Below are 15,716 nucleotides of genomic sequence, written 5' to 3'. Positions count from 1 at the left end.
GGAGTGGGCAAAGTGCCCAGACCTCCGAGGGCCCCACCTATCAGCCCTGAGTGGGGTGGCGGGTGGCGGGTGGCAGGGGCTGGGTCCTTCCGTTGCCTGTGTCTGAAGTACCTCTCCTATTCAGCTGTCCCCAGGACACTGCGGGACCAAGGTGGGGGCCCTTGAAGCGGGAGGCTTCAGGACCATGAGACACGTTTTCTTGCTTTTAACTTCCCAACTTGCTGAATACTTTGAGTTTTGTTTTTGTTTTCTTTTTTCTGTTACAAAAGTAACTGGCGTGCAACTGACCGACAGTTTCCTAAAGCATCTTTGCAGCTGGCCAACCCTCTCTGGGATGAGATGAGGGTCAAGGGGCAGTCGCTGCTGGCTGCACACCGCGTGCCCCCGCACAGCGGAGTGATCAGTCCAGGGCCACCAGCTCCAGAGCCCCATGCCGAAAATCCCGCGGCTCTGTTCTACTCGGCTGCGTCGGAAGGGGTCCTGAGTACCCGCAGGGTGCCGTACCTTCCACCAGGCCCCCCCGCGGGCGAGCTGGTCCCCAAGCAGGCTCGGCCTCCTGGCCCGTGGGCCACAGCAGTGTCGCCAGCTCCCGGCAGGGGGCGCTGGCAGTCTCGGGAGGCTGCGGAGCCCGGCCCCTGACGTCACCGCCCGCGGTCGCCATGGCGACGGCCTCACCAGCGCGCGCGTCAGAGCCTCCAGTCTCTTGGCAACCGCCCGATCTCCGCTCCCCCTCTGTCGGCACTGGGCCGCGCGTCGCTCTGGCGTCAAAGCGACGTCAATGGGCTGTGCCGGCCGCGGGGGGCGGGGCGGGGCGGAGCCTACGCGGGGCGGGGCGGGGCGGGGCGTTGCCGCGTGCAGCCGGCGGCGGCGGGGCGCTGACATGCGGCGCGGCCCGGGCGGCGGCGGCAGCGTTGGCGGCGGCGGCGGCGCGAACGGCGGGCGCCGGAGCAGAGCGAGCAGTCGAGCGGGCGGCGTCCCGGGTCGGGCGCACGGAGGGCGGCGGAGGTGAGCGGTAGCGCGGGTTCGGGTCCCCGTGGCCCGCAGGTGCGCGCGTGGGGTCGCGGGCAAGACTCCAGCCCCGCGGGCTCCCCATTGTTGCGGGTCGGCGCCTGGAGGCGGGTCCGCGAGCACCGGGTTTAGAAGTCTGTCCCAGGGAGCCGAGCGTCGGCGCGAGGGAACCGGAGCGCGGTACAAGCCCGGGACCCGAGGGATCCAGGGGCTGGCGTGGGGTCAACCGCGGGTGGACTGCTGGCGCGCGCGCCCGGCCAGGACCGGGGGTCGGGGGGCGCGTGCGTGGGGGGTTCGTGCGGAGGGAACCTGGGATCGAGGGGGCGCGCGCGTGGGGGCGCGGACTGGAAGCCCGGGGTGCGAGGTCTCGGGCTAGTGGGGATTTGAGGTAGAGGGTTCCGTTCGTGAGGACTTTAGCCGGGGGACACCGGGTCAAGGAATGTGCGAGTGGGGGGTGCGAGCTGGGATCCAGGATCGGGGGACGCACTAGTGGGGCTCCGGGGCTGGAGGAACACGGGGTCGAGAACGCACGCGTGGTGGCCTAGTAGACACAGTTTCGGTGACCGTGTCGTGGAGGCTCGGGCTGGGGGGTGGAGGGGGGCTTCGGGTTCGGGCCGGAGTCAGTCGGTGCTGAACGCACTCCTTGCTGACCCGCAGGTGCGGCCCGAAGCCATGGTGATCATGTCGGAGTTCAGCGCGGTCCCCTCGGGCACCGGCCAGGGCCAGCAGAAGCCCCTCCGGGTGGGCTTTTACGACGTGGAACGGACCCTGGGCAAAGGCAATTTTGCGGTGGTTAAGCTGGCGCGGCACCGAGTCACCAAAACGCAGGTGCGCGCGCGTGTTGGGGGAGACTGAACCAAGGGGGTGGATCCAGCCAGGGGGTGGACCCCTGTGCTGATTCAGTCCTGCAGAGTTGATTGTCACAATTGTAAACGATGACAGTATTTAGTCTGGTAAAGGGAAAAAAAAAAGCTTTGTATTATGTTTCTGCATAATTTGTACAATTACTAGGGAACAGCAAAGATAATGACCAATACACCCCCCCTGCAAAAAAAGAAAAGAAAAAAGCACACAGACACACACACACACACACACACACACACAGAGAGAAAGCCAACCAGCATTGAGTGGTTCCGGTAAAGCTAGATGGCAAATACAAGGGATTTTATTTAACCTCTACTCCTTTAAATAATGTAATGTTAGTAGCTACTTTTATTTTCTACCAACTTCTTGTGACCCTTTGAAGACATCAAATGTTTGAGAGATTCATTTGCCCCCCCCAAAAAAAGTGCAAATGAGATTACTTGAAGGTTTATTTCTAAACAAAAATATCCCCTTTTCTTTTTAAAAATCTGTAGGTTGCAATAAAAATAATTGACAAGACACGGTTAGATTCTAGCAATCTGGAGAAGATCTACCGGGAGGTCCAGCTCATGAAGCTCCTCAACCACCCGCACATTATCAAGCTCTACCAGGTGAGCAGACTGAGCCTCACTGCTCCATGGGCATGTCTATCGATTCTCACATGCCACACCCTGAGCCTCTGGTCCCTGGAGGTGGCCTGGGTTTCTGATGCTATGTGGGAACCAGGGAGTACCAAGTGAATAGATTGACCTTCAGTTAGGCTGTTCAGCATTATTGATGGTTAGTCTCTTGCTCTAGGTCATACTTGGTTTGCCTCGTTTTATCTAGTATTGTAATTTGTTCCAGTTTGGGACGTGTTGAGGTCCGTCACAGTGAGAATAGCCACATGTACGTACGGTCAGGCTTAGAGCAGAAGGACAAACTTGAGTGAAACTCGAAACTTCCGCCTTTGCAGATGATTACTGAACGTTAAGAAAGCAGCTGCTCTTTCCATTTTTCCTTGCTGTATCTCTGTGATGGGGGCAGTGAGCCTTGTCTCTGGTTTACTCACAGTGCGGAGTGAAGACATACTTCAGCCCCAGGAACTTGCTAGTTAATCCCGGGGGATAATGTGCCTCACCTATTGGTCTGTTGGTTGTTTCCTGATAATCTTCCTCACATCTTGCCTAGTGATAAAGGACCACTTCTGCTGCCCTGAGCAATAGGTCTAGGTGTAGAGGAGCCAGTCCTTGTGAACGAACGTTGTTGTGGATGCTTGTGTTGGTGTGTGAGTCCGGTCAGTGACTCCCAGAGTTCTGGTGAGCCCGAGGTGACTACAGGAGACAGGGGTGTGTAGTTGGAAAAGCTGTGTGTACAGTGTGCAGTAGAGGAGAGAACTGTAATTTAAAATTACCCCTGGCTGTCCTTCTCAGCACAAAGGCAGACAAGTCATTGGAGCTTGCGTTTGGCCTGTGGTGACAGCTCCCTCAGTGTCTCTTAAGCACAGAGCCCAGGGCTGTGTGCTCAGGGGTCATACTTTATTTCAATCTTCATCTTTAAGTTGTGCTCGAAGATAAGTTTCCTCCATGGCCAGTGCTGGGAGAGGGGGCTGGGAAGAGGGCCTCCCCGACCTTCGGAACAGGCTGACTCTTGTGTTGTGGAGGCCAATCTATGCTGCTCTTCACGCCTTCCTCTCCTCCCTGCCTTACTTGCTGACCAGGTCGAAGCCATCGCACTGAGGAAATGTTGCCCAGGCGATGGATGCCAGAGTGGATATTTTAGCTCCTGTCTTCAGTGACTCAGCTTTCAGGATTGGGTGGGCTGGTGAGGCCAGTTGGTCCTCTGGTCTCGATACTGATGTCTGGCATTCATTCAGCCGGCCCAGGCATCTCTTTCTCTCCCTCGGGTGGGGGTAGGGTGGTGGGGGTGGAGAGAGTTGGATTGGTTTCATTTGTTGAGGTAGGGTCTTGCTGTGTAGCTCTAGCTGGCCCGGTGCCCTCTGTCTGGATAGCCTTTGACCTGTGGCGGTCCTCGTGTCGTAGTCTCCTGAGTGCTGGGGTTACAGATGTCTGCCACCACGATTGGTTTATGCAGGGTTTTAAAAGTTTAAAAGATGCTCGTTTTCCTTCCCCTTTTCTTCCATCAAGAAAAGGAAAAGCAGGGGTCGTTTACTGCACTGTGTGGAAGGGAGATGGCAGTTAAATTTTTAGCTGAATTGCTGTTCTTTTTAATATACTTTTCTCAGTAAATCTGTGACTCAAAAGGTTCCTTAAAGTATCTTTTAAAGGAATAATAGTATGTCTTGAACCCAAAGAGATCTTTCTTCCTATCAAAGTACATTCTCTTTCCCTCTCTGAAATGTTTTATCTATCTATCTATCTATTTATTTATTTATTTATGTTGAAACAGTTTCACTGTGTAGACGGACGGGCCTGGAACTTGCTGTGTAGTCCAGGCTGGCCTTGAGCTTTGGCCAGCCCTGCCTCTGCCTCCTGAGTGCTGGGGTTACAGGTGTAATCCACCATACCTGGCCCCTCTGAAATATTTAAACTATACAACATACATAAGTGGTTTTTATTCGTTTCAGAACCAAAAATTCGGATTTTACTTCATTGCTTAGTTATGATTTAAAATTTTTTAAATAATACAAAGTTGTCGACCAGTGAATGAATCTGAAGGTGTGTGTTGACATTGACCGTTACTGTTGACACATGCCAAGCAATGGCTCTGTACAGAGAGCAGTCCCCTGTAGCTTATCTGGCAAGGCCATGTTCTTAAGGCTTAATGTCTTGTCAATAAAGCAAGTGGGGGTGGGATGTTTATATTGATCTCTCAGTTTGCTTTTTTGTTTTTTTGTTTTTTTGGCTTGAATGGCCAGTTGTCCATAGGGCTTCTGAAAGGATGTCTCTGGGATTCTGTCATCCGTGGCCTCCAGAGCTCCCAGGCAGATGCTTGCCCTGTACAGCCTTGTTTGTGGCTGTCTCCCTGTAACGAGCAGAGGTGCCAGGACAGACAGGCCCAGGAGATGGCAGGGCAGAGGGGCTTATCCAAAGGCACGTGTCTCTGGGTTGTGTTTCCTTCCTATCCCGCTCTCTTTCCTTAAATGATGGCAGTTTCTTGGAGCAGTCAAAGGTTGTGTGGGGTTCAGGTGCATCCATCATGGCTTCCATGTGACCCTTTTTCCCCTGCTTAGGTTTTCCCTTTTTTTGATGTTGTTTCAGGTTATGGAGACGAAGGATATGCTTTACATTGTCACGGAGTTTGCAAAAAATGGAGAAATGTTCGGTGAGCTGCATTCATTTTTAGCGTTAGTGAAGCCCTGCCTTCTCACGTCTGCCTGTATTCTCCTGGGCTTCTCGGTGCTTTTGGGGTTTTTTTGGCCCGGTCCCAGGTAGTGGCAGCCTCAGCATCTTGGGGTCTAACTTTGTTTTGTGGTTCCTCAGATTATCTGACTTCGCATGGGCACCTGAGTGAAAACGAGGCTAGGAAGAAATTCTGGCAGATTCTGTCAGCCGTGGAGTACTGCCACAACCATCACATAGTCCACCGGGACCTCAAGACGGAGAACCTGCTGCTGGACAGCAACATGGACATCAAGCTGGCAGGCAAGGATGTGTGGCCAGGGAGGCCCTGTGGGGTCTCTGGTTCCCATGCACCCTGCCACCGCCACACTTGCCAATCCCAGACTGATGTCAGTGCCTGTTCCTCTGCCTCACAGATTTTGGATTTGGGAATTTCTACAAGCCAGGAGAGCCCCTGTCTACGTGGTGCGGGAGCCCCCCCTACGCAGCTCCCGAAGTCTTTGAGGGGAAGGAGTATGAAGGCCCCCAGCTGGACATCTGGGTAGGAGCCTTTTTGGACCCTGCTGCCTGCCACCACCATCCCTGGAACTGGCAAGCAGGGCACCAACACAGCTCTCTGGTTATTCACAGAGCCTCGGCGTGGTGCTGTACGTCCTCGTCTGTGGCTCCCTCCCTTTCGATGGACCCAACCTGCCGACCCTGAGACAGCGGGTGTTGGAGGGCCGGTTCCGCATCCCCTTCTTCATGTCTCAAGGTAAGAGGGGGCATGGAGGTGGTCTGCCCTGGGAGCACTGGGTGAGCTGGGTGGTGGCGTTGGGGAGGAAGTGGTGGGCGGGTCTTGGCAGTGCCCGCCCAGCGATTAGCAAGTCTGCTGTTAAGTCAGATCCAGGTGATCAGGCTACAGGAGCGGCTCAGCCCACAGGTGCTTTCCCAGCGCCCTACTTACAGCAGGAACCTCCCCACCTACTCTGTCTCCTGCAAGCCTCATCTCTGCAGGCCCCCCACTTCTGCAGTCCCCCCACCTCTGCAGGCCCCCCACCATCAGGACCCCACCTCTGCAGTCCCCCCACCTCTGCAGTCCCCCCACTGTCAGGACCCCCACCTCTACAGTCCCCCCCACTGTCAGGACCCCCACCTCTGCAGTCCCCCCACCTCTGCAGTCCCCCACCATCAGACCCCAGGATGCCAGCCCCCCTCACACAGGACTTTCTGTTCTATAAAGATGCCTTGCCTTATGTGTGCCACACCAGGAGGGAGATTCTGGATGGTTTTCTGCAGGGGACATTTAAAAAGCGTCTTCCCTGGGTCTGGTCCCCAACTCAGCGGCTCTTTTCTGTAGCAGGGGGAGCCTATAATGACAGCTTCAGGCTTCTTGACTATCACGCGGGTGGTCTTTGCTGGTGTGATGACCTCTGCTGTGGGACTGGGACTGAGCCCCAGGCTCAGCACCCTGTCCTCAGTATGAGTCCTTCCCCTCCACAGACTGTGAGACCCTGATCCGGCGCATGCTGGTAGTGGACCCTGCCAAACGCATCACCATTGCCCAGATCCGCCAGCACCGGTGGATGCAGGCTGACCCCACCCTCCTGCAGCAAGATGACCCCACCTACTCCATGCAGGGCTACACCTCCAACCTGGGCGACTACAATGAGCAGGTGCTGGGTATCATGCAGGCCCTTGGCATCGACCGGCAGAGGACAGTGGAGGTGAGCATGCCGTGAATAGCCCTGCCTGTGCCTTAGCCCTGGACTGGCGGTGGGATCAGCTTTCTCAGGCAAAGCAGACCATTGCCTGTGGAGTTAAAATGGGGTACAGTCTAATTTCAGGGCCAGCTTGTCCCCTTCTCTATGGATATTCTTGGCTGCCTGAGAATTACCTGCGAAGGATCTCACAGGGAAGCCCAGTGGCCAGCGCAGCCAGGGCCTCCCTCTGACCCCACTCTCCTTGCTCCCCAGTCTCTGCAGAACAGCAGTTACAACCACTTCGCTGCCATTTACTACCTCCTGCTGGAGCGCCTCAAGGAGCACCGGAGCACCCAGCCCTCGTCCCGGCCCAGCCCCGCACCCACCAGACAGCCCCGGCTCCGAAGCTCGGACCTCAGCAGTCTGGAGGTGAGGTTGAGCTCCCTCCCAAAGCCCTGCTCCCGTCCCCTCAGAGCTCGGAATCCCTTGCTTGGACATGGCGCTGACTCTCTGGGCAGTTCCCTGGAGCTCCTGACAAGCCTAGTTGCAGGCTGTGGGGATAGGAGGGGCTTTGGGGATGACAGGGACGGAGAGGGTGGGTTATGGCTGCTCCACTCTGGGCCAGGTTCTGCCCCTCTGGCTCTTGTTCCTAGCGCCTCCTCCTGGCCACCTGCATGGGCATGTGGCCTCACAGATGAAGGCCCAGAATCCTGAGCCCCGAGCCCAGTTACCTAGCTAGCATCCGATTCTGTCAATCCCATCTGTAAAGCCAGCTTGCTTTCCACTGCTAGTTGACCCTGGACTCACTTCCTGAAAACCCCTCCCTCCTCTCAGGTGCCTCAAGAAATCCTCCCGTGTGACCCTTTCCGGCCCTCTCTGCTGTGCCCGCAGCCCCAGGCCTTGGCTCAGTCTGTCCTGCAGGCCGAGATGGACTGCGATCTCCACAGCTCACTGCAGGTGAGTGCTGGTCCACCCTTCCCTGGCGACTCTGTTCCGCCGGTGCCCATTCCCAGAGCCCCTGACGTCACCGGCTTCTGTCCCTCCCCTACAGCCCTTCCTCGTCCCCGTGGATACCAACTGCAGTGGGGTGTTCCGGCACCGTTCCATCTCCCCCAGCAGCCTCCTGGACACAGCTATCTGCGAGGAGGCCAGGCAGGGTCCCGGCCTGGAGGACGAGCAGGAAGCCCAGGAACCTCTGCCTGGGAGCACAGGCCGGAGGCATACACTGGCTGAAGTCTCCACCCATTTCTCCCCACTCAACCCCCCTTGTAAGTGCCCCCAGAGACCCAGCATCCAGGGTGAGGGTCAAGACCATGCTGAGCTCACTTGAAATGGGTCCTTTTGCCTGGCACCCTCCTCCAGTTAAGAGTTTTCGTTTCAGTGACCCAGGGTTCATACTTGGACATGCCTGTGCTTATCTCAGGAGTGGGACACCCCTTGGTTGTCCCAGGCACTAAAGGGCAGGTGTCTGGCCTCGGGCCTCTTCCTGTCCTGGGGTCTGAGTGTCACTGTTAGCCTGCCATCTGCCCTTGCACCTGTGGGCTCACAGCCAGGGCCTCTGGGCTCTGGTGGCCTAGATGAGGGTCAGGTTGGAGAATGAATACCGTACCACAGCCTCCCTCACGGACAGGCCATGTGTCCTCTCGACCCCAAGCTGTGACCTTAGGGTGTGTGGTCTCCCTCTCAAGCGTTTGCTCCTCCCACAGGCATAATCGTCTCCTCCTCTGCCACGGCGAGTCCCTCCGAAGGAACGAGCTCTGACAGCTGCCTCCCCTTCTCTGCAAGTGAAGGTCCTACAGGGCTCGGTGGTGGCCTGGCCACCCCAGGGCTGCTGGGCACCAGCTCTCCAGTCAGATTGGCCTCGCCTTTCCTGGGCTCACAGTCTGCCACCCCTGTGCTCCAGGCTCAGGCGGGTCTGGGCACAGCTGTCCTACTTCCTGTCAGCTTCCAGGAGGGACGGAGGGCATCAGATACCTCACTCACTCAAGGTAAGGTCCCCTCATGCCCCATGCTACTGTCCTGGCAGGCCATCTCTGTCCATCCCCAGCCTGGGCAGGACCCTCAGTGCTCCTCAGACAGGCTGGAGGTACCACCCCAGCTCTGTGCAGCCTAGTTTACAAAGTGGGCTCAGGCCTGGCCCTAAATGCCAGGAGCAACCATTCTGGGCAATGACTCCTGTCTGACAGGAAGGCCAGGATTAAGGGGGGGACCCTGACAAACGCAGTCCCATAACCTGTTTAAGGTTTCTCCATGCCACTCAAAGTCAGGGGGTACCTGTGAGGTCATCTATGTCTGTGACAGCTGGGGAGCGCCCAGTCGGGCTCAGGAGCTGGCAGCTGCCAAGCCCTGTAGGGAACCGCTGCCCAGTGACCCTTTCCCTTCCCTTATCCTCAGGGCATGGAAACTCCAACAGGCCTAAGGCCAGTGGCCACGATCTAGATGCAGGCCGGCTAACCCCTGCCCTTGTTTCCACAGGGCTGAAGGCCTTTCGGCAGCAGCTGAGGAAAAACACGAGGACCAAGGGGTTCCTGGGGCTGAACAAGATCAAAGGGCTGGCCCGCCAGGTGTGCCAGTCCTCCCTCCGAGCTCCCCGGGGAGGCGTGAGCACCTTCCACACCCCGGCCCCGAGCTCTGGCCTGCAAGGCTGCACGGTGGCCGGCGGCAGTCGGGAAGGCAGGAGCCTGCTTGAAGAGGTTCTGCACCAGCAGAGGTAAGCCTGCCACACCGCCCCTGTGCTCTGGGCCCTTCCGTGGGAGGAGCCCACGTCCCCGGGTGCCGAGACACGTCCCCAGTCGCGTGGTTCCTTCGCGAGGTCCCTGCAGCCTGGCACCTCGTTGTCTGGGATAGAGCGAGGAGGGGCAGCGGGCAGGTTTAGTAACCCTTTTGTGGGTGGAGGGCAGCGGTGACCAAGACTGTCCTGTTGAGCTGGCACCTCTGAGTGGCCACAACAGCTAAAGGACTTAGGGCAGGATGGCTCAGGGATGTGTCACATCACACGCACAGCTCTGTGAAACCTCGTCTGCCCAGAGCCACTCCGAGGTGGGTGGGAGCCACCTGGGCGCTGTGGAAACTGGGAGTGCTGGGCAGAGCCAACAGAGTGACGCTCCGCTCCCCTTCCCTCCCCTCCCCTCCCCGTCGTCCCTCTGTTCTCCAGGCTGCTCCAGTTACAGCACCACTCGGCCACCCCCGCTGGCTGCCAGCAGGGCCCCCAGCCATCCCCTGTCCCGTACATGCTCACTCCCTGTGACGGCCTCCTCATGTCTGGGATCCCGCTGCTGCCCGCACCTCTCCTCCAGGCTGGAATGTCCCCTGTGGCGTCCGCTGCCCAGCTCCTGGATGCCCACCTGCACATCAGTGCTGGCCCAGTGGCTCTACCCGCTGGGCCCCTGCCACAGTGCCTCACCAGGCTGGCCCCAAGCTGTGACCCTGCTGGGCTGCCACAGGGGGACTGTGAGATGGAGGACCTGACCTCTGGCCAGCTGGGGACATTTGTCTTGGTACAGTGAGGGTGGCCCTGCTACACGCCCCCCACGGCCCGTTGACTCTTCCAAGCAATAATTTCAGAGTATGTGAAGATGGTTTCGGACTCAAAGCCAAGAACTTTCTAGAAGTGAAACAAGCAATATGTTTGGTGTATGGGCTTTTTAGGATTTTTGTTTTGTTTTATTTTTTTTTTCCTTGCACTGAATGACCTCAATGATGAGTAGGGACTGAAACTTTCTGAAGAAAAATAATAATTGAGGGTGTGTCATATGGGTGGGTGGATGGGAGGGGACATGGGGTAAGGGAAGAGGCCCGTGTGGCTGGGGTGAAGGAGAAGCGAGGGGCCACGCTGCTCAGGGACCTACACTCCTGTTCACAGTTCATCATCGTAACGTGATGAGCGCGGACGTCCCTGGAGGCAGTGGCGCCCAGCGTGGCACCTGCCTGTGTGTTGGTTGGCATTGGTTTGGGTTCAGTTTTGGGTTCACAGCTGTCCACTTCTGAAATGCTCATGCTTTACCAAAAACTGTGAACTTGCTGCTTTCCGTGTGGGTTTTAGAACAGCCAAGATCGGCCTAGGGGGAGACCGTGTGCATTGTCGGGATTTCCCCGTCAGCCGGAGCACGACCTTGTCGTATTTTAGCTTGAGTTTTGTAGCCGCTCAAGTCAGTTTGCCAGGCTTATTCAGAGGAAACCACAGAGGACTGGAAGGGGTAAGGACCTGCAGGTGGGTGCTCTGTCCCACGGTCACTTGGCCCAGAGCCCCTCACACCGCAAGGAAGCCAAGTTCCTTCCTGCCGTGTATCTCGACTCCGCTGCTAATTACCAGATTTTTACGCATTTCATTATCAGGGTCCAACGAGAACACCTGATGGGGAAATTGTGCAATACCAAGGGGGCTGTGACCAGAGGGGCCCAGGCAGCCAGCGGGCATCTTGGTTATGACCACCTGCCCTTGGTCTGGGACCTTTCCTGTTAAAACCCTGGCCCCCAGGCCTGGCCTCTGTCTGGCTTGCTTTCCAGGAAGATGAGAAGTGTAGGTCAGTGTTTGTAAAGTTTCTTTTTTTAAGCAGATACTGTATATGTATATACATAGGAGACAGACACTACTTATTTTTTCTATTTTCTATACACTTTTGTGTTCCTGGCTTAAACCTCCCTTGGTCACATTAAGAAGTGTCCCCCATCCGCACCACATTTGTGTTGAAGGGGCCGCAGGCTGCCCACCTCCAGCACAGGGTAGAGGTGTCAGGGAAGGGGTGGCCCCACCGGGCGAGTGCACCCCTTCCCACTCTACGTCAGGCATCTGTCCCTCTGCCTCCCCGGTGACTTCCACTCTGGCGTCTCACCACCGCAGTATTAACCTGAGGTCGTTAAGGGAGAGGAAAGGAGGCACTTTTAAAAGCCAAAGATTGACCGAGTTACCTGAGGCCAGGAAGAGGCTGCGCTCAACCTGATGTCACGGCGTGGTCCTCCCTGTCGGCCCTGTGGCCCGTCTTGTACCACTTGCTCTCAAGACAGGTGACAGACCATTCTTCTGGGTCAGAACTGGTGCCCTCCCTAGAACAAGCCAAAAAGTGTCCCTCCTGCCGACCCACCAGATGCGTGGATCGGGGAAGCACCCAGCGGCCTGGGCAGCCAGCCCTTGTCTCCCACAGTTCCTGTCCGGATACCACAGATCAAAGGCCTGGGCACTGCTGTGTGTCAGAAGCGACAAGCACTTTACTTTCTGGCAGTTTTTGTGTCTTCTAGTCACTGTCAACCTTCTCCAGGGGACAGTAACGTCCTGGTTTTAAGTTCTTGTTTTTTGGCGAGTGTGGTGTGCTTATGTAGATCCTCACAGCCCTGTCCTGGACTGTAATGGAATTGCCTATTTAAAGACACTACGTGATCTCAGATGTATATAATGGTTTTTTGTTGTTGTTTTTTTTTTTTTTTACTATGATGGAATTGTTTCATTTCTCATGTTAATGTGAGAAACGTATGCCAAATGATTAGTTGATGTATGTTTTTTTAATTTAATATTTAAATAAAATATTTGGGGGGAAACCTTGACCTTCCCTTGGTTCACCTCTGGGAGCGCATTCCTTTGAGACACTGTTGGGAGGCCCCAGCGGTCTGGGCCCTGTTGTCTACAGCGGGCTGAGCTGTGTCCAGGCCTGCCATGGTGGCCTGTCTTGGCCCAAAGTCTGCAATAGGCTGTTCCTTCCCCATGGCCATTGCCCTCTCTGGCCCGACTCCTTCCTCCAAATGTTCTCTGAATGTTCCTTGACAAATTCTAGAAGTTTTAAGGCTTTACAAGTGTTAGAAGAATTTCACAGGGAAACTCCCGTGGTCTAAGTCTTCACTACCTTCCAGCATAGGGCAGTCTCACACAGCAGCTCCTTTGGGTAAAGAAAATTCCTCAACCTCTTTATAAGTAGATGACCGGCCCTGGAGTGGAGCCCGAGTGCCGTGCAGGGGGGAGGTACCATGGTGCAGACTCCATAGGAGATAATGGGACAGTCCTTTCCCTCTCTGGGCCTGGACCCCAAAACTGGCCTCAGATGCACACCAGGTTCATAGGAGCACAGTCAGAGGTCAAAGTTTAGAGGCAAGCCCAGTGTCCATTTATGGATGAATAGAAGGGCCAAATGTGGTCCCTCCCCATAGAGGAGTATTTAGCCTTCTAAGTGAAGAGAACCCTAGCCTGAGTGAATCCCAAGGATGTGCCCAGTGGGATAAATAGTCGCAGCAGGCAGAGGCAGTATGACTACATTTCCATGAGGGCCTTAGAGTAGTCAAACTCACGAGTAGAACAGCAGGTTAGGCAAAGAGCTAGTGTCTGCCTTTAGCAGGGACAGAGATCCAGCTTGGGACAATGAGCTCCTTCTGGAGGTGACGGCTGCAGAAACATGTGCTTTAATGCCCCTGAACTGTGTGCTCAGAAGCAGGATAGCACATTTCATGTTGGGTCTGTTATGCCATAATAACAGTGTTCAAGAGAAAAGACTGAGTGAATAGACAGCGGCTGCCGGAAAGAGCCAGAAGGGGCCGTGGCCGAGCACAGTGGACTCAAAACAAAGACATACCCCTGCAGGTGATGAGAACCCAGAATCTATGCCAGGGCCCTCGAATGTGAGGAGCATTGCTCCCAGGGGACAGCCCGGTCCCTCAGACTGCTAGACAGGGGGTGGAAGCCTATGAGGGTGGCTCCTTGGATCCCAGTGAGCCTTGGTGGCTCATGCTGCATGTTTCAAGTGGTTACCACATCTAGACTTGCTAAGCCAGTCATCCAAGAGGAAAGCCAACCTAGACTACACCTCTAAGAAACCTTGGTAGACCAGGTCCCACCTTGGCTGTGTGTGTTCTTGGTGGCATCATCGCTGAGGCTCAGGACAGTAGGCTCAATTCAGATGTTCAGCTTGACTCCATGGCGTATGCAGTGGCCGTGTGCTGGGAGAACCGGCTTATTGAGTGAAAAACTGAACCCAACTCCAGTCAACTCTTGTCTCGGGATCTCCCTGTGTGTTTGGCTTTCCCATGTGTTCTTGTGAAGTAGTAGACTGACATATGTCTCTGCCCCTCACCTAGGTGGTACTCTCCCAATGGGGTATGTATGTCGTGTCACGGTGCCCCGGAGAGACTGGGTACGATCCCATGTGTATGGCTCCTTAGGAAGCGGTGTCATGTTCCCCAATTGCTTCTTCTAGAACTTGTGGCCTTCCAGGAGGAGGAGGATGGAGATGATAAAACATCGTTCAGATCACTCAGGTTGGAAATCAGAGCCCCAGGAAACTTCTAGAAACTCCGTGGGACCCTAGAATTCTGTCCTGGGCTGCTTGATCTCACAGCCTTTTCCAATCCCTCTGAGGAGGAGCAGCCTTTGTTGCTGTGGGCGTATGAGGTCCCTTGCCTGGGGAGAGGTCCCTTCCCAGCCCCGCCCAGGTCTCACTGCCAACATTTTTGCTCTGCGAATGGCCCCACCTTCCCAGGGAGTTTCACAAGATGTTTACATCAGGGACGTGTCCATTCCTGTCCTGCCACTAGAGAGGCAAAGTGGTGCTTGAACACACCCCTCAGCACACAGCTGCACTTCTGAGAGATGGGGCGTCCTGGGGTTCTGAAGCCTTCTTCCTCCCGACCCCTCTGGCTAGGGTCCAGGCATACCCTGGAACGGTGACCACTGCCGAGCAAGCGACTGCTCACGTCCTTGCTAATAGAAGATAGAGCCGTGCCCATCGGGCTCAGCACACAGTGTCTCGGTGGCTAAGAATGTGGTCTTTGCTGTCACATGCCTGCCTTTGTGTCCTAGCTCTTCCAGTCCTGTGACACTGGACAGATGACCTGGATGGGCTGGTGTATTAGTGTTCTTGTTTGCAACGTGGTATACTCAGCCACCGTGTCACCTCTTAGGGCCTCATGGGTTCTGACTAGCTGTGACACACAGAGACAGCGCAGTGGCTGCCTGGATGCAGTGAGCACTAAGCAAACACAAATGACATCCCTAAGCGTCACCCTCAGCAAGGACAGGACAGAACACCCCTCCTCCCACCCCAAGAAGGAGTTGTCAACTGGCCACACAGCTCCAGGCCCACCCACCTGTCCTAACACTCAACACGGAGGGTACCAAACTCTTACAGAAAGCAGGAGACTTCACCCAGCACCTGGCCACGTACAACTAGGTGTTTTTATTGCTTGATGGCAGGCTGGCTGTATCTGCAAAAATACGGGTAGGAAGAACTTCTTTTGGCAATCTCTGGGAGCGAGACCTGCGGCTTCCTCTGTATCCCAGCATGCACTAGGATGTGAGGCTGTTCCAAGCAGGGGGGCCTTCAGAGCAGGAACTGAATCTGACTGAGAAGGAACTAACTCCTGGGGCCAGAAGAAAAAAAAATCTAGTTTTTCTTCTAGAATAAAGTGGGGTGTGGCAGAGGACGCCCTGATGAGGGGTTTGGCAAGCACCGGCTCAGGGAACTATGACCTTGGTCTTGCAGCATGGGCCCTGAAGAACACCAGGGTTTCTTTAAGGCCTGGGAATCTGGGCGTGGCTTGTGGCTAGGGGTTGTTAAGTGGAGTTGAAGTGTTTCAGTCCCCCTTGTTCCGAAAACTGCTCGCCTCTCCATCCACTTTCATGATTGTTATTTTGGCTATCTGAATGTGATTTCTCTAAATTACTGAAAGGACTTGAAAACACTCAGGAGACCCAAGTGGCCAGCTCCAGCGATGCTGGTGTCTTCCCTTCTCCCTGGGATAGCTCCGGGGTGGACTGGAATCCGGCTTCCCCCCCGAGCAGGGGCCGGAAGCTTTCTTTGCAATCCAAGAGAAAGATGCATTCTTCTTTTCTTTTTGCAAACAGGATCTCGTCTTGTTAAACCCACGCTGGCCTTTAAGTCTCTGTGTAGTCAAGGATGACCCT

The 15,716-nt window shown here is 55.6% G+C and overlaps 1 protein-coding gene across 1 annotated transcript; it reads left to right on the top strand.

Moving 5' to 3' along the window:
* The first annotated feature begins 904 nt into the window (after positions 1-904).
* Positions 905-12,388, top strand: Sik1 (salt inducible kinase 1). The gene is made up of 14 exons (XM_052744531.1): positions 905-1,005; positions 1,666-1,836; positions 2,367-2,483; positions 5,073-5,136; positions 5,295-5,456; positions 5,570-5,694; positions 5,784-5,907; positions 6,636-6,859; positions 7,109-7,264; positions 7,670-7,792; positions 7,887-8,103; positions 8,542-8,823; positions 9,311-9,545; positions 9,990-12,388. The coding sequence occupies exons 2-14, from the start codon at positions 1,681-1,683 to the stop codon at positions 10,339-10,341; spliced, it is 2,337 nt and encodes a 778-aa protein (XP_052600491.1). The 5' UTR covers positions 905-1,005; positions 1,666-1,680; the 3' UTR covers positions 10,342-12,388.
* The last annotated feature ends 3,328 nt before the right edge of the window (positions 12,389-15,716 follow it).

This window comes from Peromyscus californicus, unplaced genomic scaffold, assembly GCF_007827085.1.
Source record: "Peromyscus californicus insignis strain IS unplaced genomic scaffold, ASM782708v3 Scaffold_19__1_contigs__length_69161282, whole genome shotgun sequence".
Classification (NCBI taxonomy): Eukaryota; Metazoa; Chordata; class Mammalia; order Rodentia; family Cricetidae; genus Peromyscus; species Peromyscus californicus.
The sequence above is the reverse complement of the archived record's forward strand: the minus strand, read 5'-3'. Positions and strand labels throughout refer to the sequence as shown.